Source organism: Neovison vison, chromosome 6 (genome assembly GCF_020171115.1).
Source record: "Neovison vison isolate M4711 chromosome 6, ASM_NN_V1, whole genome shotgun sequence".
In the NCBI taxonomy this organism is placed as follows: Eukaryota; Metazoa; Chordata; class Mammalia; order Carnivora; family Mustelidae; genus Neogale; species Neogale vison.
Genome location: NC_058096.1, coordinates 205001982 through 205025256, shown reverse-complemented (window position 1 = coordinate 205025256; position 23275 = coordinate 205001982). Strand labels below are relative to the sequence as shown.

Below are 23275 nucleotides of genomic sequence, written 5' to 3'. Positions count from 1 at the left end.
GAGCCTAGGCAGTAGGACCCTCTCCACCCATCCTGGCCTGGAATTCCCTTAACCCCAGAGTTCCTGGCCAAACCTGGGAGAAAAAGCTCCCCCCCACCCACCACCATCCTGAGATGACCCAAGCCAAGGGGCACCACCTCCCTCGGCAGCAGGGAGGTATGAGTGCTCTGCCAGGTCTTTTGTTCAGCTTGGGGAATGTTTATTTTATCCCAGGAAGCCACCTCCACAATAAGTCGCTGCCTGTGGCCTGGGCCAGCTGCAGCCAGGACATGGGGCCAAGCTGCATTTGGTGGGGGAGAGGGGTCCTGTGATGATGCAAGCTGGCTGGGCAAGCTGGGAAAACTGAGGCAGGAGTAGGACAATGGAGTGGGAGAGCCAGGAAGGATGAAAGAAATAACGGTAAGGGGGCGCTTGGGTGGCTCAGTCGGTTAAGTGTCTGCCTTTGGCTCAGGTCACAATCTCAGGGTCCTTGGATCAAGTCCCATGTCAGTCTTCCTGCTCTGTGGGGAGACTACTTCCCCCTCTGCTTGTGCTCTCCCTCTCTCTAGCAGATAAATAAATAAAATTTTAAAAAATTAATAAATAATGGTAGGTACCCATGATGCTAACCACGTGGTGTTCTCTCGAAGGCCTTTCCAAACCCTCTCCAAGGGTTTCTCCCTGGGTTTCCTGTGAGGCTTTCCATCACTTAGGAGCAGGATGAAGCTGGAGCCTGGCTCTTCCTGATGTCTGAGCCCATCCAGGGACTGAGCGAGCGAAGGGTGGGTTGAAGGAATCAGGCACAGGTCTCTCCCATGAGCTCGGGACAGGGTTCCAGGATCCTACAGTGCTGGCCTTAGCCTTCCCACCCTCATTTCCTAAGGAGAGGGCTGAGGTCACCCTGGGTGGGCTTCTCATGCCCTCAGCTTTTGGAAGCGACAGCATTGGAGTTTGACTGTTCTTTTTTTTTTTTTTTTTTTTAAAGATTTTATTTATTTGTCAGAAAGAGAGAGGGAGAGAGAGCGAGTACAGGCAGACAGAATGGCAGGCAGAGGCAGAGGGAGAAGCAGGCTCCCTGCTGCGCAAGGAGCCAGATGTGGGACTCGATCCCAGGACGCTGGGATCATGACCTGAGCCTAAGGCAGCTGCTTAACCAACTGAGCCACCCAGGCGTCCCGGAGTTTGACTGTTCTAAATGCATCCCTCCCTCACCCCAGTCCTCCACTGCTCAGGGTCCCCTAGGAAGGTCTCTCCTTTTGGAGAAGGAAAGCCAGGGTCCAAGAGAGGAAAGGCTTCTGTGTCCAGGGTGCCCTGGGATTTGGATCTTCTCTAAATCCAGGCTTGACTGGCGTGCTCTCTGGGGAGGGACACTCGGCAGGTGGAGGCGAATGGGTGGGTAAGTGCCAGTCACTGCCTGCCCACCTAGCTCAGCCCAGCCTCCAAGCCTCGGGAGATTAAAGGCCCAGGATAGTGCCACCGCTTATATCATCCACATGTGGCATCAGAGAGCCAGAGTGGTCAGACCTTCTTGTTAGGAAGTGATGACATTGGAGGTTAGAAGAGGTCATGGCCCATTTACTTCACCCACGGGGGATCAAGAGTGGGTGAATATGGGTTGAAGTGAAGGTGCCTTTAGCCTTGATGGTGCATTGCCCCACCCCCAGGCCGACTTGTATGTGGGGGTGGGGTGAGGACCTGCCCTTGCCCCGCCCGCCCCCCTGAGCTTGCTGGCCAGCTAATCGAGGCTTGGGGGGGGTTGGTGGTGGCTAGGAGATTCAGAATAAGGAGGAAGGAAGGAAGGAGAGGGAGGGTGGGGGGAATCCCAGAAGCTTGGAGACCAGAGGTGGCACCGGGGAGCTAGGTAGAGGTGACCTGTTTCTGACAGCTACACTGGGATTTGGAACTAGCAAACCAGGGAGGGCGGAAGGGGGGGGTGGGCAGTATTCCAGATGAGCCAGGAGGAAGAAGGTAGGAAGACCCAAAGCATGAACTTGAGCTCAGAGTCCTGCATTTGGGATCTCTGTTTTCCAGGAAATGGGAACTGCCTTACTCCTGAGAAGGGACTGGGAAGTGGCCACTTCGGGAGCTGGGAGGTCCTGGAGGTTGGCTATCCCATCAGCTGGCTAGCAGTTGGCATTCAGAGAGAACGGAACAGGTCCTATTCTTGCCAAGAACCCGTCTGAGGCCCAGCCCGAGTCAGCCAGCGCGGGGCTGGGGGCCTCCGGCTGTGGTCCTTCCAGGTCCAGCCGAGCCTCCGATGGGCCTGCCGCTAGCTGGGCCTCAGCAGCCCAGGCCCTGTCTCTGGTTCCCTGGCAGGACGCCCGCCCCTCCCTCCCTGGCTCCAGCTTCCCTTGGCACTGAGCGAGGAGCTGGTGCATGCTCAAGGAGTAAATCATGTTCCTTGGCAGCCCCCGCTGCTTCGTAATCGTAAAGAATTTAAAGAGAAACCGCCAAGATAAAAATCTCGTCCCAGCCCATAAAGGTATCTTTCACCCTGTGGCTTGGGAGGCAGCGGCCTCAGAGTGGGCTCCTGGCTGTCTGCACCTGCCTGTCTGCACCTCCAACCCTGTGACCCCTCCAGAGGGGGCGGACGCCCAGAGGGTGTCTTCAGAGCTGTGGGTACTCTGCCCCTCCTCCCCAGGAGACCTCTTGCTCCTGCCCCAGGACTTAAATTTGGGAGATTGTGAAGGTGATGATGGTGGTGTTTGAAAGGGCTGTCCGTGAAGGCCGACCAACCTCCATTCTGCCCCTGGGAGCTGTGTGACCTTGGGCAGGTGGCTTAGCCCCTCTAGGACCTGGTCTCCACAAACAGCAGTGGCCCAGTGGGGGCGACGTTCTGAGGGCTCAAGCCACTTTGCCAACATCCCGGCCACTGAAGATCTTGAGCAGTGTCCCTGGGACTCTCTGTGTCCCTTCTGTGTTGTCTGTCAAATGGGCATAAGGACGGAGCTGAACTCACCGTGCTGCAGGAGGGTTCACTCTGTGAGTGCAGTTCCAGCCCCAGGGAAGGAAGTCTCAGGAACTGGGAGCCATTCTGGTGGGGGCAGAGGGGCGGTGGTGGCAGAGGGGCGAGGGCGGTTCCTGGGGGAAGCCCAAGGAGTCCGCACTGCCTCACCCCTCCCTCTAGATTTCTAACCATTGGTGAAGGTGACCGTGTTTGGAAAGGACTGCAGGAGGTACCCTGAACCCTGTGCCAGGCAGAGATAGGATGCCCTTGCTGTGGGCATCCTGTCTGGCTCCCTGGAATAGGCTGCCTTTCAGACAGGAGAAGAGAGACCGTGGGAGGGAAGAGCAGGAGCAGGGAGGCATGTGTGGCATACCACCTGCGGGGAGGGCAGAATCCTGTGGGGAGTGTTTGCACTTGCTCCTTGTGGTTTTCAAGCTCTTTGTTCCTCTTGACAGAGGCACCATGTACACACTGTGAGGGAAATCCAGTGAGAGAGAGGCACTGGAGAGGGGATGCCTTGGAGGGAGCTCCCTCCGCCTAGATGAGCTGCCCACTCTGATGGGGCCCCGTTAGCAGCCTCGGCGACCCCTCCTGAAGTGCCATCCCGGCCCGGGCAGCCTGTGCTGGGGACCCAGACGTGAGTTGGTCACTTGGGCATCTGTATCACGGGGCTGGGAGCAAGGTTTCCCAGTCTGGCCTGGTGCTGTCCTGGGAATCTGAGCCCTGTCTCAAGGGAGCCCTTGGAGTTTTAGAGAAGCAGAGAAGATTCCTGCTGCATTTTTCTTAGAAATAGCAAGAGGGCCTTTGCCAGAGGCCTGGATGCCAGAAGGCTCCGGTCTGAATCCAAAGCTCAGCTCACGTGGGTGCCAAAGCTTGGCAGGCCTGCAGCTACCCCCCACCCCCAATGTACCCCAGGCTGCTGAGTGGTCTCAGGCCAGTGTCTCCAGAGCGTGGAGGCCTTCTAGGCTCCAGACCCTGACCACTGGTCCTGACCCAGCAAAGAATGGGCCTGGGTGGTAGCTGCTGTCCTAGGATTCAGGAGGCCTGTCTGCGGGGGAGGCCTCAGCTAGGCTGGCTCATGGCCTTCTCACTGGGGCTGCTGGCAAGTATGGCCCTCTGCTCCATCTCCGGGCAGGGACAGCCCCAAAGCAACAGCCCCTCCAAGGATCAGGAAGTCTTTGGGGCATGAGGCCTCAGCTCCAGACCCCCCCTGCCCCCAGTCATCTTCCTTCCTTCCTTTCCCTCATCCCCCCTTGCCTCTACCCCCTCCCATCCTCACCCTGACCCCTCCTTGGCTTCCTACCCGGACATGCTCTTTCCTCTGAGGTCCCTGCGCCCAGCCAAGAGCCATGTTTCTTTCCACGTCGGGCTCAGGGCTGATGCTCTCATTTCCCTCCCTGGGCAGAGTCCGCTGCCTGTGTGGCTGCTGCTCAGCCAGCCTGACGGGCCCTGGAGGTTAGACTCTACTGTTGGCAGGGGAGCAGCTAGAACTCGGGGGGCGGGGGTTATGGGCTCCTGCGGCACCCCAGGCAGCCTCTGCCCAGGACTGCTGCCTGCTCCAGCACACCCTCCTGTCCCAGCACCAGGCCTGTGTGTGGAGAACTCGCTGCCTTCCTAGATAGGTGACTGGCTGAGTCCTGCTTGGCCTCCAGACTCTGTCTGACCAGATCAGCCAAGGCCAACCCTGAATACACATCTGTCTGTTCGATGCCTCAGTTTCCCTGTCTGAATGTTGGGGAGGGGACTAAGACTGTCTGGGACATCCTGGGAATCTCTGTGTGAGCGATGTGAAGGCATACAGGGACCCCAGGAATCCAAGGAGGGCAGCAGAGATGGGGGCCGGTTGCCGGGCTGGGGGAGGGTCTCGACACCCACCAGCCTGTCAGTTCTGTCCTGGCCTGTCCGTCTGGTTGATTTATCGGAGTAAATGAGCCATGGAGAGTTTGTTGTCTTTTGCAGTCACGGGGAGGAGGAGGTGGGGGGGGAAGGAGTGAGGGGTTTCCGGGCTAGGTCTGGAATGTGGGAGGCGGGGTGGGTCCCCGAGGCCTGTGGAACTGGAAGCAGGATCCACTCTCCCCACCTGAGAAATGGATCAGTGTGACCCTGCCCTTAGGGCCAACTGTCTTTCCACCCCCTTCACCCTTCTTGGGGTACATTCCTTGTCTGGAATGTACCCCAAACTTCTTGCCTGGCCCAGGCCACTGCCTCCCATCCCATTCCCAAGGGCTGCCCTGCCCCTACAGGCCAGCTATCCCCCTGCACTGTGTCCGAACTGAACAAGAGCTCTGAGCTTTGCCTAGCTGGTGAAGGCCCAAAGGTGTCCTCATAGACAGCAGTGCGGGCCAAGAAGGATCCACACCAGACCTCCCGGCCTCCTGAGTCACTGGGTCAGACCCAGAATGATCAGGCGCCATGGAGCCCTGGCGGCCGAACAGGGATCCCTGGAGGGACCTAGGCTGGAGAGCCCCCTACCTGCTGGGCCACAGTGGTCGAAAGCCATTGGACGTCCTTGTACAAGAGAGGCGTAGAACCGTGGGTTTCTGGCTGGCAGGTGTGCCATGGTGTGGCCCTGCTGCCCCTTCCCTCCTGGTTTCTTCTGGGTCAGGATGAGCTGTGCCCCCAGCCTGTCCTTTCCTGGGCGGAGCAGGCGGGCACTGGGGCGGAACGGGCGTGGGAACAGCTTGGTTGAGCCTGCCGGCCCCTAGGCCCCAGGTCTCAGCCCCCAGCCCCCAGGCCGCAGTCAGCAAAATGGGAGGGCTTTACAGTGGAGCTTTAGCCCAGCTGGGTGGCTCCAGCTCAGCTCTGGCTTGGTGTTTACCGAACAGCTGGGATGTTTACAGTAGCCCTTAAGAAGGGGCCCCTAGTTCCAGAGGATTTCCCAACTCTAGGGTCCCACTGGGGCTCTTCAGACTTCACCACCTTCCCACACCGCTTGGGACAGCACGTCAGGGAGGTAGGGACCACAGTCATCCCTACCCTCCTCAGCCCGGGCTGGGCTAGTGTCATAACACCTGGCCCTCCACGCACGCCGCCCCCCCCCCCCCCGCCCTCCCACCACCCTCCACCGCTTGTGTCCCTCTCCCCCAGGAGCCAACATTCCCAGGAAGTGGTGCTCTAGATGGTGAAATACGGTAACTGGGTCCCCAGTTCAGACTTTTAAATTAAATTCAATCAGAGCAGTTATTGAATATAAACACGCGGAGTCATTTACATGTTAATTATGTTGAATGGACTACGAGGCCATAATTAGTTGCTAATTGGGTGAGAGCGGCTGTAATTGGTTTTGTTGGCACCGACCTGGCTCACCTGCCTGGGGGGAAGGGGGGTGCATGTGGATGGCTCCTGGGGATTTTCTGGGTCTCCAATCTGGAAAGCCTGGCCCAGGGATGGGATTGGAGGGGACAGATATTGAGGGGTTTGGGGCCGAGGAACTGGAGCCTACCCCCCAGGGAGGAGGCAGCTTAAGCCTCAGGCAAAACTCTGGATCTGGTTTCTAGGGATTCCCATCTAGAGCATTTCTGGGATAGAAAAGGGACTGGGAGAGCAAGCCCCTGATCATCAGTGACAGCCTCCCCTGCCCGGCTCCATGTGGGACCTGACCCTGAACAAATGGTAAATGCCCAAGGGAGTCCATGGGAGCACAAGTCAGATGTCTCCCTGGTATACACCCTTCAGATGCTGGGGCCGTGGATTGGCCTGGCCAGTGCTGGGGTCCTGGCACTGGGGTGTGAATGAGGTGGGTGCGCTGAGCAGAGTGGGGGCAAAGGTGCCTGCAGAGGCTTCAGGGGCCGCCCTGCCCCCAGCTCGGCCTGGCTGGGGCTCCCAGGGTTGTAGGGCTGTGGCCAGGGGCTGAGGCCTTCCGGCTGGCCGCTCATTAAAAGAGGATTAGGCCAGGAGCCAGGGGGCCAGCCCAGCCCCCAGGCCTTCCTCTGGGGCCCCTCACAGCTTTGGGGGCATAATAAGGGTCTGCCCCCACCACACTGAGTCCATGGGGACATCCAGTAAGGACTGTCTAGGCCCTGCCACTCCCACTGCCACTACTGCCCCCTCCTTGTTCACCTCCTTTTCCTTCCTCAGAAGGGCAGGAGGACAGAACTCTGATGGAGACCCTGGCCAGCACCCCGACCTCTCACTTCCAACCTCATTGCTCTTCAGCTCAGAGATTAGGGCTGCACTAGCCTACGAGAGGTCAGAGGTCAGGGCTGGGCTGTAGGAACCTGCCTGTCACCCCCCAGTACCCAAGCACAGCATGGGGAGGTGACACTGTCAGTCAGGACCTGCTGCTTTGTGTGGCTGTAACCAAGGGGGCGGGGTGCACACCTCTGCTTCAAGACCCCCTTTTGACAGCAGCCCCTGCCTCACTGGCCACAGAGCCGGTGTCCTAGAGACGGGCAGCAGGGGTCAGGGCCGCCCACTTGGGGTCTGCGGGTGAGGGCCGTGGACACACCCCCTCAGTGAGGTCCACACCCACTACCTCCTTTAAAGTAAGGCACCCGCTGCTTCCCCCAGGGGAGGAAACAGAGATTCCCCCCCCCCCCCCCCCCCCCCCGCCTCCCAAGACTAAACCCCTGGGCACTGAGAATGTTCCTGCCTCTGGACCTTTGCCAGGCCATTCTGGGCCAGGACCCTGAGTGTCTAATGGCCATGGGGAAGTTCTAGAGGCTGGGAACGGCTGCGGAAATGAGGTGTCTGATGCCAGAAAAGGCTCTTCCTTCCCGATGACGGGAAAAGCCTTCCCGGATGTCGCCCCACCCAACGTGTGCCCGGCCTGGGTGAGGGTAGGGGGTGGGGAGCCTTTCCCAGGAGGCATTACTATGCACACCATCCTCTCTCCCCAAGGTCAAAGCTTATCCAGACTTGAGTTTCAATATCCACAAAACTTTTTTTTTTTTTTAAAGATTTTATTTATTTATTTATTTGACAGACAGAGATCACAAGTAGGCAGAGAGACAGGCAGAGAGAGAGAGGAGGAAGCAGGCTCCCTCCTGAGCAGGGAGCCCGATGCGGGGCTCGATCCCGGGACCCTGGGATCATGACCTGAGCCAAAGGCAGAGGCTTTAACCCACTGAGCCACCCAGGCGCCCCTCCACAAAACTTTTGATTATGCCTCAGTGCCCCCCCCTCCTTGGTACTGCCATGGAGATGGGAGTGGGGTGACACTCCTGCTGTCAGAGCTGGGCCTGGGACACATGGAACGGAGTAGAGAACAGCCCTGAGGACGTGGCCACGTCAGGCCCATGTCACCTCCCTCCACCCCTCCACAGATGCCCCCTAGGCCCAAGTCTATGCTCCTCAGTGGGGCTGGGGGCCAGGAGCATCTAGTGTTGTTGACGGTGCAGGTATCCGAGCAGGAAACCCAGGGCTACTCGGCCACTTCCTGCCCTGACCCAGGCTTCTTGGAGGAATGAAGGCCTCTGGCTCCTTTGCCCTATGGCAGGGTGGGGAGGGGGTGATGACAGGATACTAGTTTCACTCCTTGCCCCGTGACTGGAGGTGAGCACCCCTCTCCCCTGGGCTTCAGTCTTCCCTGTCTGGAGTTGGGGTATAGAGCTGTCATGGAGCCCCTTGTTTTAATTCTTTCCTACAGTCTGGCAGGAGTGAGAGGAGCCATGGGTTACTAAGTCCAGAGCCCTACACTCAGTTCACTCTGGGACCCTGGAAGAGCCATCCTTCTCCACCTCAGTTTCCCTTTCTGTAAGCTGGGTTTGGATGGATAATTCAGGATTTAGATCTGCTCCTGTGAGTTGAGGGTGGGGTGGAGATAAGCTGGAGTTAGGGGAGGGCTGGGCTGAGTCAACAGGAAGCCCTTTCCTGCCCCATTACCCCCTCTGCTCTGTACCCCAGTACTAGGAAGTGATATAACGGGAATAGGACTGAGGGCGGACGTCCTCCAAGAGATGGTGACACCTGGGAGCCAGCTTGCAGGGGGCAGAACTGGGAATCTCATCCATTCTCCTCTCCCCACCAAGACAGAGACAGCCCATGAAGGAGGGTGAGGAGAGGTCCCAAGGCATACTCGGCTGAGTTCAGAGCAGGACCCTCACCTGCACAGATCACATTGAACTTCAGTGCTCGGAGGGCTCAGAGATGGTCTACCTAGGAAAATGAGGACAGAGTGCCCTGACTGAAGTCATGAAGCCCTCGTCAGAGCCAAAGACTCCTGACCCTTGGTCCTACGCCTTTCCGACCCCACATGGCCTCATGGGGACTCCCCCTCAAAGTTTCCACAGTGACCAAAGCATCATGTCCTGTGACAACAGAGCCATTGACGCCATATCCCATGTCCACTGGCAGGGGTCCCGGGGGTCCTGAGTCATGTGTCCTGTCAGTGGAGGGGGAGTCACCTTTAGGCCCTCGGCCTCCCAGTAGGCAGCCCCCCTCACCAGGACTGGCTTTGTCTGGGCTCCCTTTCGTTCAGCCCCAAAGGCCATGGACCTGGGTGGGAATCTTAGCCCCATGCTCTTAGGCCCTGTTCCTTCCTTTCTCTGTGCCTTGATGTCCTCATCTGTAAATTGGATGTTGTGAGCTCAGTGTTTTGCACATATAGGTGCTTGATGAGTAAGTGGGAGGCTCCCTCCATGACCACTTCTACCCAAGGGGTAGGGAGCAGGGAGTGCATGTTTAGGAGGTAGGATGTCCGATCAAGGCTAGTCTCCTGCTCCCATGTCCCTCTGCTGAGTGTCTCTCCCCTGCCTTTCCCACAAATGGGGAATGGAGCCTGGAGTGCTGGGGCTCTGAGCTCTGGCGGGACTTGGGCTTGGGGCTTGGGCACTGGTTCCCGCAGAGGGGGAGGGTCCAGATTACAGAGGCCCAAGACTGGGCAGGGATGGAGGGTAGGGATTCTGACTGCTTGTGTCCCTGAGGCTAGATGTTTGGAGATTTCCCCTACCCCAGGTGCCTATGTCTGAAGGTACCCACTTGAGCCTCTGCCTCCCTCCCCTCCATTGTCCGCCAAATGCCTCCTAACCCAGTAGGACCGATAAGGGGACAACCCAAGGCCATGACCCCAGCTGGGGTATAAATAACCCCTGGCGGGCTGTCCGAGCCTGGGGGGGCTCCGCTGGCAGCCCCACTTCCTCTCTGGCTGCTTCCTGGCCCTGGGGGGTGGGGGGAGTGTTTACTTTCCTGTTGTCACTATGGCTGGGTGGCCAGGCGGGGGACTCCAAGTGGCCCAACAACAGGTGCAGGACAGGTGCCCAGGCTGCCCTGCCCAGGACTTCAGAGGCACCGCCGGACAGGCGGGCAAAGCCGTAGCCAGGCAGGGATCGGCCCTTTGATCCCTTGGCGTCCCTGCGTCCCAGCGGTTGGCCAAGGTCATCACCTGTATTCTCTCATTGCCACATGGGGCTGGGCAGGGCAAGGCCTTTGCTTGCCTCCCAGCCCCTCAGATGTAGGCTCTGGGTCTACTGTGGGAGTCTCCTGGCTCCCAGCACCACCCCCCTCCCAATCTTAGCACAATCCTGGAGCTCCCATCTGAAGCTGCTCTCAGGCATAGCCCCTCCAGCTCTGCTCCAGGCTCCTGAGCACACAACCAGGGTCAGGGTCAGCCAGGCCCCTCAGATACAGCTGCCTGAGTCAAGGTCGACCTTGACTTGAATGATGGGATGGGGCCACCTGCTGGTCCTACCTTCTGGCAGCATCTAGGGCACATGATCCCAGCTGTTCTCCCTCCCCAGACCTACCTTCTGACTTCCCCATCTGGGAAATGGGTTCCCAACTACTGGGCAGGGAGATGGGAACTGTATGGTGGCCTTCACGGGTGCCTCATCTGACGCCACTCGGGTATGCACATGTGCAGACATGGGCCATGTGCATACATGCGGGTGCTCCTCCATGTGCCGCCATCCCCAGCCCTGTCCCCTCCCCCTGTGCTGGTGAATTTTCATCACCTTCATTACAATCTTCCCTCTTCTGCTGAGCTGAAGACAGCTGGGGGTGGGGTGAGGAGGGGCTTGCCAAGTAGACCCCCTGGCTCTCCCCACTTCCAGAGCAAACTTCCTAAGTTTTCTGGAGTCCTGTGTTTGTCATTAGCCTGTCACTGGCCAAGTTCCTTCCTGTCCTTCATCTCCAGGAAGGAGGACTTTCCCCCAGCAATCTGGGGGCGGAAGGGCCAGGGCTGCCAGACTCATGCGGAAGAGAAACTAAGGACTCCACTGGACCCTGCCCCCCCCAGCCTTGGGACACTACAGTAGCACTAGGGGGGAGCTTTCCTGGGAAAGACTGTTCCTGACTGGTTCAAAGTGGCCTGAGAATTCCACCTTTAGCATCCCAGTGGGATCTGGGGAGAAGCCCAAGTTTTGTGGTACAGTGTTGCTCCAAAGAGGGCTGTCCAGTGTCCTGGCTGACCAGCTTCAGATGAGGCACGGACCATGCTATGTGTCAGTTTCGCCCTGACTGGTGGGCAGCTGGGGTGAGGATAAAGCATCCCGGCCCTGTGCCAGCGTCTGCAGGCTGTCCTGGAGGCACCTGCCCCCCGCCCTTCTGCTTATTAACCCTTTTAGGCCCCTGTGGGAAGCAGGCCCCACCCTGAGCGTGGGAACATTAGCCCCCACTAGAGCAAAGACTCTTTGATGCCATCACGCGCCCTGGCCCGCACCCACTGCCCTTTCATTGGGACCCAGAGACTGGCTGGGGCTGCTGATGAATCAGGGCTTTAGCTTTGGGTGTGGTCCCTTCCCTGGCCTGCCCACCTGCCCCACTTTCTCCTCCCAGCATCTCAGGGACTAAAGAGGGAGCTAAGTAGGCCCCCGGGGCCGGGTCGGTCTTGGGGCTGGAGGGGGTGGAAGCTGGGGGTTTAAGATGATGGTGTGGTGGAGGTCCTCCCTCTGTCAAAGATGGCATGTCTCGATGGTCTCCAAGGAGCCTAACTGCTGCCCTGCCCTCCGCCCACAGAGCTTAAGGCCACAGGCACTGCCCACTTCTTCAACTTCCTGCTCAACACAACAGACTACCGCATCCTGCTCAAAGACGAGGACCACGACCGCATGTACGTGGGCAGCAAGGACTACGTGCTGTCCCTGGACCTGCATGACATCAACCGTGAGCCCCTCATTGTAAGGGCCAGCCAGGTGTGGGGTTGGAGGGGTGCGGGGTGCGGGGCCCGGGGGCTGGAAGCCCTGTCCAGCAAGCCGCCCCCTCTGACCCCCGTTTCTGGCAGATCCACTGGGCAGCCTCCCCACAGCGCATTGAGGAGTGTGTGCTCTCAGGCAAGGATGGCAATGTGAGTGCTTGGGCGGAGGGGGGCGGTCTTGCAGGGGGGATGGAGGGGAGGTGACCTCAGGGCAGCAGCGGGGCGGGCAGGCATCTGGGCACCTCTTTGGCTTTCCCTCTGCCCCAGGGTGAGTGCGGGAACTTCGTCAGGCTCATCCAGCCCTGGAACCGAACGCACCTGTACGTGTGTGGGACCGGTGCCTACAACCCCATGTGCACCTATGTCAACCGTGGCCGCCGAGCCCAGGTGAGCTGCACCCGGCCCAGCCCCGTGCCACCCCATCAGTACCACATGCCAGGGCTCTGATGGGAGGCTGAGCTTGAGCCCCAGGCCTACCATTGCCCAGCCCAGGGACCCTGGGTGAGTGACTCCTTTCACTCCCTCACCTGGAGATGGGGCTAACAGCTGCCTTTCTCACAGGTCGATGTGAGGAGGCCTCAGTGAGCAGCCGCTCCCAGACCTCTTAGCACTGAGCCTGTGGACCGTGCCCCTGCCGCCAACCTAGAGGGCCTGGCGGGGGCCTCAGCATCAGGAGGCTGGACACCGGGGTCCCCTTCTGCCACAGGGGCTTGGAGGAGAGCTGCCCTTTCCCCAGCTCCATCCTGCCCTGCCCGCTTCCGCCCTCTCTCATTTCCATGTGGGCATGTGTGTGAGCTGGTGTGACCTTGTAGGACGTGTGTGAGAGTGAGTGGACTTAGGGACATGTGTGTGTGGGCGCGTGCCAGTCTGTGTGTATGTGTGCACGTGCAGGGGCGTACGTGTGCTCTGGGGGCCCGGGCGCTCATGTGTGCTCCTGGCGTGTGCACTGTGAGAGGCTGGCAGCCCGAGCCCGCTCCCCCAGCCCCGGCCACCCCCGGCTCTAACCCCTGTTCCTCGTCTTCTCAGGCTACGCCCTGGACCCAGACGCAGGTGGTCAGAGGCCGAGGCAGCAGAGCCACGGATGGTGCCCTCCGCCCGACGCCCACAGCCCCACGCCAGGTGGGACTCAGCCCTCCAGGCCCCTGCCAGGCAGCACTGCCTCTGAGCTGAACTGCCCCTGGGCCTGACCTGCCAGCCAGGAGCCCCCACCCCATGCGAGCCTTCCGAGGGTCTTCCTCGACTCTGGGCCCCCCAACCCGCTCCTTCCCCACACTGCGCCCTCAGGTGCCGAAGGGTGTCAGCCCGTGAGTCCCTGTAGGCAGGAGATCATGAAGCCACCAGGTGCAAAGAGAGCCTTGGGCCTCAGAACACGTGTGTACACAGGCATGAGCCTACAGCAACAAACACATGTGGGTACATGTTGTACTCTCCCACACACACCTTAGTCAGCATCCGGGGTCTGAACATGGCATGTGTCTGTGGCCTGACATATTACTCTCTCCTGTCCATGCCCCAGGCCTGCACAGGTCACAGGCAGACACAGGTGTCCTACATACCCACGGGCTGGAAACTCTGCTCCCCTGGGGCCGAAGAGGCGGAGCTCTCTGCCCTCTAGTCAGGAACTGGGACTGGGCTGGAGGAGGGCCAGAGGGGGACTTGGGGAACTGGGGCTGGGCAGGGGCGGGCAGGGGAGCCAGGGCTGCCGGTGAGTGAGAGCAAGTGTGTCTGTGAGCATGTGTGTCTGTGGCAGGGAGTGCGGAAATGTGGGATGGCTCAGACTGCATGTGTGTGCAGGGTGTGAGTGGCGGGTTCCGTGTGCTAATGGTGGTGTGTGCTGAGCTGTGTGTGCAGTCCCGTGTGCACAGAAAGTCACGTGTGCCGAGCGTAACTGGAAGTGGGCCTGTGTACACCTTCCCATCACCATCCTTGCCCCTTGCCGCCACCTCCTCCCTGCCTCTGCACCCCTCTCTTTCCCCTCCCTTCTCCCCATGAGCTCATTCTGGTCCCAACACCTTATCAGCCTTTCTGCTGGCATCCTCAGGGCTGGGCTGGGAGGCACGGAGGGCTTTGTGAATGCCTTGTAGTCTGGGCTGGACCTCTTAACTCCTGACTCACTGGGGAGACATGGGGAACTGGGGGCTCTGCTGAGGGGCAGGGGAAAGGCCATGGCCCTTTCGTCTGTCTTGAGGACCCCAGGTAGGAATAAGTCTGGGACACAGTACCCTCAGGGCCCTTTGGCCTGATGGGACCTGGCAACAAAGGTCAGGGCCACAGGCCCTTGGGAGTACCTCCTGCCCTGGTCAGGTTGGCAGCCCCATCTTGACCCAGGACAGGCGGCCACAGCATAAAGAGTTGTGCCTCTCTGGCCCCAGGGGCCCTGACCAGAGTCTCCCTGACCCAGTTGGCATGGGGGGGCTTTAGCCCCTGATTCTCAGGTCTTATCTGATACCTGGGACCAGGAATCATCTCCCTTGGAATGTGCATCATGACCCTTCCCCAGGAAGACCTGGCTGGACAGTTAAAACCCAAGGATATCTGGGGAGTGAAGGGATATGGCTTCAGGGTGTCTCCAGGGGGCTTGCGCTTACCCTGGGGACATGATGACCCTTAACCTTCCTGGCTGCGGGACCAGCTTGGACAATGCTGAGCTCCCCTCTGCCCTGCAGGATTACATCTTCTACCTGGAGCCGGAGAGACTCGAGTCAGGGAAGGGCAAGTGTCCGTACGACCCCAAGCTGGACACAGCCTCAGCCCTCATCAGTGAGTGCCACTACCCCATCCTGGTTCCATAGCCGTAGTGGGTGGCCTCTGCCTCTGGAATAGGGAGCGTGACACCAACACTTTCCTCATGGCAGAGACTGTGACCATGCCACCCCTGAACCCTCCCAGAGGGCCATACCCAGCAGGGGGCGGGGTAAGGACCAGAGCCTGGTGTGAGCTGCAGGGAAGAGACTGGTGGTGTGAAAGTCTCTCTAGCCCCTCCGATGGGGGTACTAAGGGGGCCAGATCCTACCCTGAAACGGGCCGTGCAAAGGTCCTCCCCAGGCTGTCTGAGAGAGAAGATGAGCTTGGTCTGTACTGGGAACCGCAGAAGGCAGGGTGTTTCCATACATGTTAGTGTGTCTGGGAGGCCAGGAGAGTCCCACAGGGGAACACAGATGGAGTCCTGACTCCCTCACCAACTAGGGGGTCAGGGTTTGTTTCTGGTCTGGCCAGGTGTCTAGGAGAGTTAGGGAAAAGTTTTCTGAGGAGGGGTCCTATCTGGTGCCTCAGGAGCAGCTGCTGCCCCTACCCCCAAGTTGGGCGACCTGACCCCGGGCCCTGTTCTCTGCCTGTTTGCTGGCTGCTGGACCCAGTGTGCCCCTCAGAGCAACTCCTGGGCACTGTGTCACCTCCAAGCCTGGGAAAGACCTCGGGGCAGGGGTTAGACGTTATCTTCCCCCTCTTGCCTACCCTGATGGTGGCTCCCCAACTAGGGTCTGAGGGGGAAAGCAGGGCCTGTCCTGGGCACGTCTAGAAGGAAGACACAGAGTGGTATGTTAGAGCCTGCATGGTTGCTAAATTTTCTTTCTTTCTTTTTTTTTTTTTCCAAGATTTTATTTATTTATTTTTTATTTTTTATTTTTTTTTTTAAAGATTTTATTTATTTATTTGTCAGAGAGAGAGGAGCAAGAGTGAGCACAGGCAGACAGAGAGGTAGGCAGAGGGAGAGGGAGAAGCAGGCTCCCTGCCAGGCAAGGAGCCCGATGCGGGACTCGATCCCAGGACGCTGGGATCATGACCTGAGCTGAAGGCAGCTGCTTAACCAACTGCGCCACCCAGGCGTCCCAAGATTTTATTTATTTATTTGACAGAGAGAGACACAGCGAGAGAGGGAGCACGAGCAGGGGGAGTGGGAGAGGGAGAAGCAGGCTTCCTGCTGAGCAAGGAGCCCCATGCAGGGCCTGATCCCAGGACTCTGGAATCGTGACCTGAGCCAAAGGCAGACGCTTAACTACTGAGCCACCCAGGCGCCCCATTATTTCACTACATTTTATTATTATCTTTGTTCTTGAGGTTATTGACATATGTTGTATTTGTGGGGTAGAAAGACTATATGGCGGTGTGGGCGCCTCTCCCCAGCTCCACGTGGGGTGCCTCTGGCTTAGTAGCGTGAAGGCAGCCACCGTGGGAGCATTTATACCACAGAAATCGGCTCCCGCAACGAATCAGAGCCGATCACTGCTAACCCCAGTCCCCAGAAGCCGTTTTCCAGCCGTGACCAGCACCCCACTGGTGCGACGGTCATGCCCTGGAGAGTCTGAGGGAGGAGACAGGACCCAGCCCCCGAGGTCACGGCGGTGCCCTCATTGCCCCACCTGCCCACCCACAGACGAAGAACTCTATGCCGGTGTGTACATTGACTTCATGGGCACCGACGCTGCCATCTTCCGCACGCTGGGGAAGCAGACGGCCATGCGCACGGACCAGTACAACTCTCGGTGGCTGAATGGTGAGGGCGGCCCATGAGACCCCAGGATGCCGTATGTCTGCGACCCCGCAGGATCCTCAGGGGGCCCTCGTTGGGGGTCTGGCCCCGCTACAGGCTGCGGCAGGGGAGGTGGCACGTCGGAGCCAGAGTGGGGGGCGTGCCTGTACCTGGCCAGGGGTTCTGTGCGGGGAGAGAGGCCTTGTTGGAGTGCCTGCCTAGCTGACCCCTGCCCGCCTGCAGACCCCTCCTTCATCCACGCGGAGCTCATCCCCGACAGCGCGGAACGCAACGACGACAAGCTCTACTTTTTCTTCCGCGAGCGGTCGGCCGAGGCGCCGCAGAGCCCAGCGGTGTACGCCCGCATTGGGCGCATCTGCCTGGTACGCGCCAGCAGGCCCCCTACCGCTGCCCCCCCTCCCCCGCGCTGCCCCTCTCCACACCCGCTGCAGGCTCTAACAGCCCTGCTCGAGCAGGGTCTCAGTGCGAGAGCCCATCTGACCCTGCCCCCTGCCCGCAGAACGACGACGGTGGCCACTGCTGCCTGGTGAACAAGTGGAGCACGTTCCTGAAGGCTCGGCTGGTGTGCTCCGTGCCCGGGGAGGATGGGATCGAGACTCACTTTGATGAGCTCCGTGAGTACCCAGCAGGCTGGCCGGATCCTCTGGCTGCTCTGGGAGGGGTGGGGGCTGGATGGCTGGGGTCAGGGCCCCTCTGGTGGGCCACCTGGGCAGGAGCAGGCAGGGTCCTGGGGCTCTTCGGGAATGCACCCTCCCAATGTCTTCTTCCTCTCCCCCCAGAGGACGTGTTTGTGCAGCAGACCCAGGATGTGAGGAACCCCGTCATTTATGCTGTCTTTACCTCCTCGGGGTGAGGCGGGGGCTGGCGGTGGCAGCGGGGCTTGGCTGCTCTGGGGGGGCTATGGCTTTCGGAGGTCCCCAGCCTGGTGGTGGCCTAGGGGCTGGGGGCAGGCTGGGGAGGGGCACTGGGCGGAGGGTCTGCCCTGCCCATGGCAGCAGCTGGCCCTGCCCACAGCTCCGTGTTCCGAGGCTCTGCCGTGTGCGTCTACTCCATGGCTGACATCCGCATGGTCTTCAATGGGCCCTTTGCCCACAAGGAGGGCCCCAACTACCAGTGGATGCCCTTCTCTGGGAAGATGCCTTACCCGCGGCCCGGCACGGTGAGGGCCCCGTCATTCCACCTTTCCCTTTCCTTTCTGTTTATGAGTCCTGCTCTGAGGTAGCCCCTTTGCAGATGTGGGCCCCACCATCGCAGAGATCACAGCCAGACAGGGGAGGCAGGCCATATACACACAAAAACCTACCATATATCCACTTTTTTTTTTTTTTTTAAGATTTTATTTCTTTATTTGACAGACAGAGATCACAGGTAGGCGAGAGGCAGGCAGAGAGAGAGGGGGAAGCAGGCTCCCTGCTGAGCAGAGAGCCCAATGCGGGGCTCGATTTTAGGACCCTGGGATCATGACCTGAGCCGAAGGCAGAGGCTTTAACCCACTGAGCCACCCAGGCGCCTCCCCCCCTTCTTTTTAAGATTTCATTTATTTATTTGACAGAGAGAGACACAATGAGAGAGGAAACACAATCAGGGGGAGTGGGAGAGGGAGAAGCAGGCTCCCTGCTCTGAGCCCGATGTGGGGCTCGATCCCAGGACCTTGGGATCATAACCTGAGCCGAAGTCAGATGCTTAACAACTGAGCCACTGAGGTGCACCCCCCCATATATCCATTTAAATAAAGCCGACATTAAAAAACAAAACACAGGGCACCTGGGTGGCTCAGTGGGTTAAAGCCTCTGCCTTCGGCTCAGGTCATGATCCCAGGGTCCTGGGATCGAGCCCCCGCAATGGGCTCTCTGCTCGGTGGGGAGCCTGCTTCTTCCTCTCTGCCTGCCTCTCTGCCTACTTGTGATCTCTGTCTGTCAAATAAATAAATAAAATATTTAAAAAAGAAGTAATTTAAACAAACAAAAAAACAAAACAAAACACAGGCACCAGGCCAGCTCAGTTGGTTGAGCACACAAGTCTTGATCTCGGAGTCATGAGTTTGAGCCCCACGTTGGGCACAGAGGGAACTTTAAAAAATAAATAAATAAAACAAAATGAAACGAATCATCATTTGCCCAGCACCAGTCTGTGAAGAACCCAGCCAGGATCCCGGAAGAAAGATAGTGGCTGGATGTGGCTGCTTGGGAGGCACACCTGCAGGGGGGACAAACCTGCAGGGCAAGCTGGCATTGGGGGAGCTGATTAGTGGTGGCCAGGGAGATGAGGGCTGGGCAGGGGTGGACAGGCAGAAGGGAAAAGCACCAGGTCAGGGCAGAGCATCCTCGGAGTGTTAATGGAACTTGGGGCTATGGTCTCTCCAGCAGGTGCCGGTGGGTGTGGGCGGCAGACTGGAGGAAGGAGACAGTAGGATGGGGCATGAGGACCTGGGAAGGGAGCGTTCAGCTCTGCCTAATGCCACCACAAGGTCATGGCACACAAGGCCAGGAAGGTGGCTGCAGAATTTGGTCATGTGGGACCTTGGGACCTCAGCTGGAGCAGGGCCTTCAGAGAGGTTGGGTGAGGGGGGTGGAAAGCCCGGATGGGGGTCCTGAGGAGTGGAGCAGGTGGATGTGTTGGGGACGAACAAAGGAGAGGCCTCTTCTGGAACTGAGGGGGTCAGCAAGCCCCCGCTGGGCCTGACGCTCGTCACGTGCCTGCAGTGCCCCGGAGGAACCTTCACGCCATCCATGAAGTCCACCAAGGACTACCCTGATGAAGTGATTAACTTCATGCGCAGCCACCCGCTTATGTACCAGGCCGTGTACCCTCTGCAGAGGCGGCCCCTGGTCGTCCGCACAGGCGCACCCTACAGGCTCACCACCGTCGCTGTGGACCAGGTGGATGCAGCCGACGGGCGCTATGAGGTGCTTTTCCTGGGCACAGGTACCCACTGCTGCTCCCAGACCCTCCCACGCTGGGCCCGTTGGGCGGAGGGTGCTGATCCGTGGGTTGGGAGACCTACCCTGCTGGGGGTTGCTCCAGGCTCGCCAAGGTCAACTCTGCTACCGCCATCCTTTGGAGCCAGGATAGCTGAGACAAGGGGTGGAGACAGCAGGGAAACTGGGTACCCGGGGACCCGTGCAGGGTTAGGAAAAAGGGAACAGGTGGCCAACACCTGCAGGACACGTGGGTCCAAATACCGCCATACATGCTCTCATGCACACGTGTGCACGTGTGCCCACCACACCTCCAGCCCCTCCACACAGGAGGACCTCCAGCATCCTTTTCTCAGCAGTGCCCAAAATGAGCGTCTGGGGTGAGAGGGGCAGACCCCAGCTGTGACCACTCACCCTTATCCCGGGCCCCTTCATCCGGGGGAGTTTCTTCAACCTTGGTGCAGAGTTTCTGCTCCACTGCCCTTGGGGGGTTGGAACCTGGTGGGGGAAGGGGCTGAGGCTAGTACCCCTTCCCCAGCGTCCTCAGCCCCACTGAGGCCCTGCCCGGCCCGTTCCAGACCGCGGGACAGTGCAGAAGGTCATTGTGCTGCCCAAGGATGACCAGGAGATGGAGGAGCTCATGCTGGAGGAGGTAGAGGTCTTTAAGGTGGGTATGGGTATGACACCCAGTCCTGTTCTTCTCACCCTGACCCTCCTTAGTACCAGCTCCTTACCTCAGACCTCCCTCCAGATGGGGGCAGAGAAGGGGTCCCCCGTCCCCAAGGTAATCCCTGTCTTCTTCCAGGAGCCAGCACCTGTTAAGACCATGACCATCTCTTCCAAGAGAGTAAGTTTTGCTAAGGTGGGCTGGGGGTAGGGATGGAGACCATTCTTCCTTGGGGTCATGCCCTTGGCATAAGGATTGGGAAACTGAGGCATTGAACGGGAAGGCAAGGAACCCAGCTGGCTCCTGATGGGGGCTGGCTGTGGGGAGGGAACTGACACGCCCCTTCCCCTGCCCTCAGCAACAACTATATGTGGCATCCGCCGTGGGTGTCACCCACCTGAGCCTGCACCGTTGCCAGGCGTATGGGGCTGCCTGCGCTGACTGCTGCCTTGCCCGGGACCCCTACTGTGCCTGGGATGGCCAGTCCTGCTCCCGCTACACAGCATCTTCCAAGAGGTGTGGACCCCTCGGGCCCTTGAAATTTGAGCCACCAGACCCAGGGTCCTGTCATGGGGATTTGGTGACCGATGTGATAGTACCCTGGGAATAATGGATGAGACTCTTTCTCTCCTAGAGTCTTGGGGGTATAGGGACCTGGGGCAGGGGGCACAGCTTTCTTGAAAATACTTGATCAGGATCTATCCTCATCTAGGCGGAGCCGCCGGCAGGATGTCCGGCACGGGAACCCCATCAGGCAGTGCCGCGGGTTTAACTCCAACGGTGAGTGTGCTGTGCCAGCATGGGGTCCTGTGCAGCCCATGGAGCTGCTCCCAGCCCACCCCTGCCCCCACCGCCGGAAGGACTCTCACATGACCCAGGGGGTAAGGGGGCTTGGGATTTGGCAATGGGCTGTCCTTAGCCACCCACTCAAGGAAGGAGTGGATGACCAATGGTCTAGCCCTGCGTTCTTCCAGCATGGGTGCCCCTGTGTGTGCCCTTCAGCCCCTGCCCCGTGCCAGCCTGCAGGCTGCCCAAGGCAATGCTGCTTTCACGCTGTGCCCTCTTGCCCTACAGCCAACAAGAATACGGTGGAGTCCGTGCAGTATGGTGTGGCAGGGAGCGCGGCCTTCCTCGAGTGCCAGCCTCGCTCGCCCCAGGCCACTGTTAAGTGGCTATTTCAGCGAGACCCCAGTGACCGGCGCCGTGAGGTGATTTCCTCCACCCCCTAGTCCTCGCTGTGGGTGCGGGAGTCCCCGCACAGTAGGAAGGCCACGTGGGTGGAAAGTGCTCTAGGAGCCCATCTGGGGTAACCCCATTCTAAGAAAGCCCTTTCAAGTTCCCCTTCCTGTGTGGAAGTCATTTCGGTGAATCGAGTTATATGGAAATGCTAAGATTTCTGTATTTTATGGAAACCACTTATGAGCTTGCCTCTTTACATGAAAATCCCATTCGTGCGCTCCGCTGGAGGTGTATACCCCATGGCATGGAAATGTCAATGCGCTCGAGCTCTAGGATGTGGGAATTCCGTGGAGGAGCCCTCGTTTTATGGAAATGCGTTCCGGGCACCCCTCCCTATGTGAAGATTCTATAAGGATACTTCAGTTGGGTAATCCCATTAAAAAGAAATGCTATGCTCGAGCATTCTCTCATTGTACAGAATCTCCTCCCCATCCTTCCTCCTGAAATGAAAAAGCGTACGGATGCCCTTGTCAGATGTATGTGGAACCTTACTATGGGCTTTTCTTGCTACGTGGAAATTCCACACGAGGGCCCCTTCCACGGAATGGCCACAGAGGTGGTCTGCTCCGGGGGCCGGCTGGGCGGCAGGGAGGTCACACAGCTCTGAGCCCCGGCTCCCTGCTCCTGCAGATTCGTGCCGAGGACCGCTTCCTGCGCACAGAGCAAGGCTTGCTGCTCCGCGCCCTGCAGCCCGGGGACCGTGGCCTCTACTCCTGCACGGCCACCGAGAACAACTTCAAGCATGTCGTCACACGGGTGCAGCTGCACGTCCTGGGCCGGGACGCCGTCCACGCTGCCCTCTTCCCACCGCCAGCGGCGAGCGCCCCACCGCCCCCCGGCGCCGGTCTCCCCACACCCCCTTACCAGGAGCTGGCCCAGCTGCTGGCCCAGCCCGAAGTGGGCCTCATCCACCAGTACTGCCAGGGCTACTGGCGCCACGTGCCCCCAAGCCCCAGGGAGGCCCCAGGCGCACCCAGGCCTCCTGAACCCCAGGACCAGAAGAAGCCCCGGAACCGCCGCCATCACCCACCGGACACATGAGGCCAGCTGCCTGAGCCTTGCGATGGGCCGGCCTCGGCCTCGTCCCTTTTAATATAAAAGATATATATATATATAAATATATATATATAAAATATCTATATTCTATACACACCCTGCCCCTGCAAAGACAGTATTTATTGGTGGGTTGTACATAGCCTGCCTCAGCGGCAGCACGGTCCAAAACTGAGACCCATGCTGGTCAGAGACGGCAGAGAACAGAGCCCACCCAGCCAGGCCCAGCCCGTCGGCAGGGCCAGGCCAGGACCACACAGTCCCCAGCCTCAGCTGGGAGTCTACCTGCTTGGCTGCCACCGCCGGGATCTACAGGACGCGGGGAGGGAGCACGCCGCCCCCGGACAGGGCACGGACTGCTCACCTTTGCCAGCATGTGCTCTCAAGCTGTGCCGCCAGTGCAGACAGATGCGGAGGCGAGGACTGCTTCGGAGACTGGGAGTGGGGGGTGGGGGCTCAGAGGCACTCCGAGGCGGGAAGAAGGGACGTCACAGGAGCCCCTGCCTGGGAGGGGACACTCAGTCAAGCCCAGCCCCCTCCCGGGTATTTATTCTCTATTTATTGGGGACAGAAGCAAAGGAGCCCTGCCTGGGTGGGGCACACTTCCAGCCCTCCCTGCCTGGCCACTCTACCTCCTCTTCGCTTTTTCTGGGCCACTGTGACTTGGGGGCTGGGAGAATAGCAGAGGGGCAGGTGCAGGCAGGGCTGAGGGGAGGGGGCAATGGTGGAGGCCTGGGGCCTTCAGGGGCTCCCCCAGGGCTCCCTTCTGCCCACCACTTCAGAGGATGGGTGTAAATAGCTCTGGGGGGCTTTGGGAGTAGGTGGGTAGGGGCTCCCCGGTGGCCCTCGGCTGCCCAGGCCACAGCTGCCCTTGGGTTCCATCTTGCTAATAAACACTGGCTCTGGGACTGGA

At 59.4% G+C, this 23275-nt stretch overlaps 1 protein-coding gene across 2 annotated transcripts in view; it reads left to right on the top strand.

The window, feature by feature from the left end:
* Window positions 1-23275, top strand: part of SEMA3F (semaphorin 3F) — a 30157-nt gene extending 6882 nt beyond the window's left edge. Inside the window, exons 3-19 of one of the 2 annotated variants that reach the window (XM_044253529.1) lie at window positions 11819-11979; window positions 12084-12146; window positions 12264-12383; window positions 13023-13115; window positions 14663-14756; window positions 16369-16488; window positions 16708-16847; window positions 16985-17099; window positions 17265-17334; window positions 17500-17644; window positions 19188-19410; window positions 19982-20070; window positions 20209-20250; window positions 20429-20586; window positions 20783-20850; window positions 21145-21278; window positions 21940-23275. In XM_044253529.1, the coding sequence (XP_044109464.1) occupies window positions 11819-11979; window positions 12084-12146; window positions 12264-12383; window positions 13023-13115; window positions 14663-14756; window positions 16369-16488; window positions 16708-16847; window positions 16985-17099; window positions 17265-17334; window positions 17500-17644; window positions 19188-19410; window positions 19982-20070; window positions 20209-20250; window positions 20429-20586; window positions 20783-20850; window positions 21145-21278; window positions 21940-22350 (2246 nt within the window). In that variant the 3' untranslated portion in view covers window positions 22351-23275. The remainder of the gene's footprint in view (window positions 1-11818; window positions 11980-12083; window positions 12147-12263; window positions 12384-13022; window positions 13116-14662; window positions 14757-16368; window positions 16489-16707; window positions 16848-16984; window positions 17100-17264; window positions 17335-17499; window positions 17645-19187; window positions 19411-19981; window positions 20071-20208; window positions 20251-20428; window positions 20587-20782; window positions 20851-21144; window positions 21279-21939) is intronic. The other variant, XM_044253530.1, reaches the window with a different exon arrangement.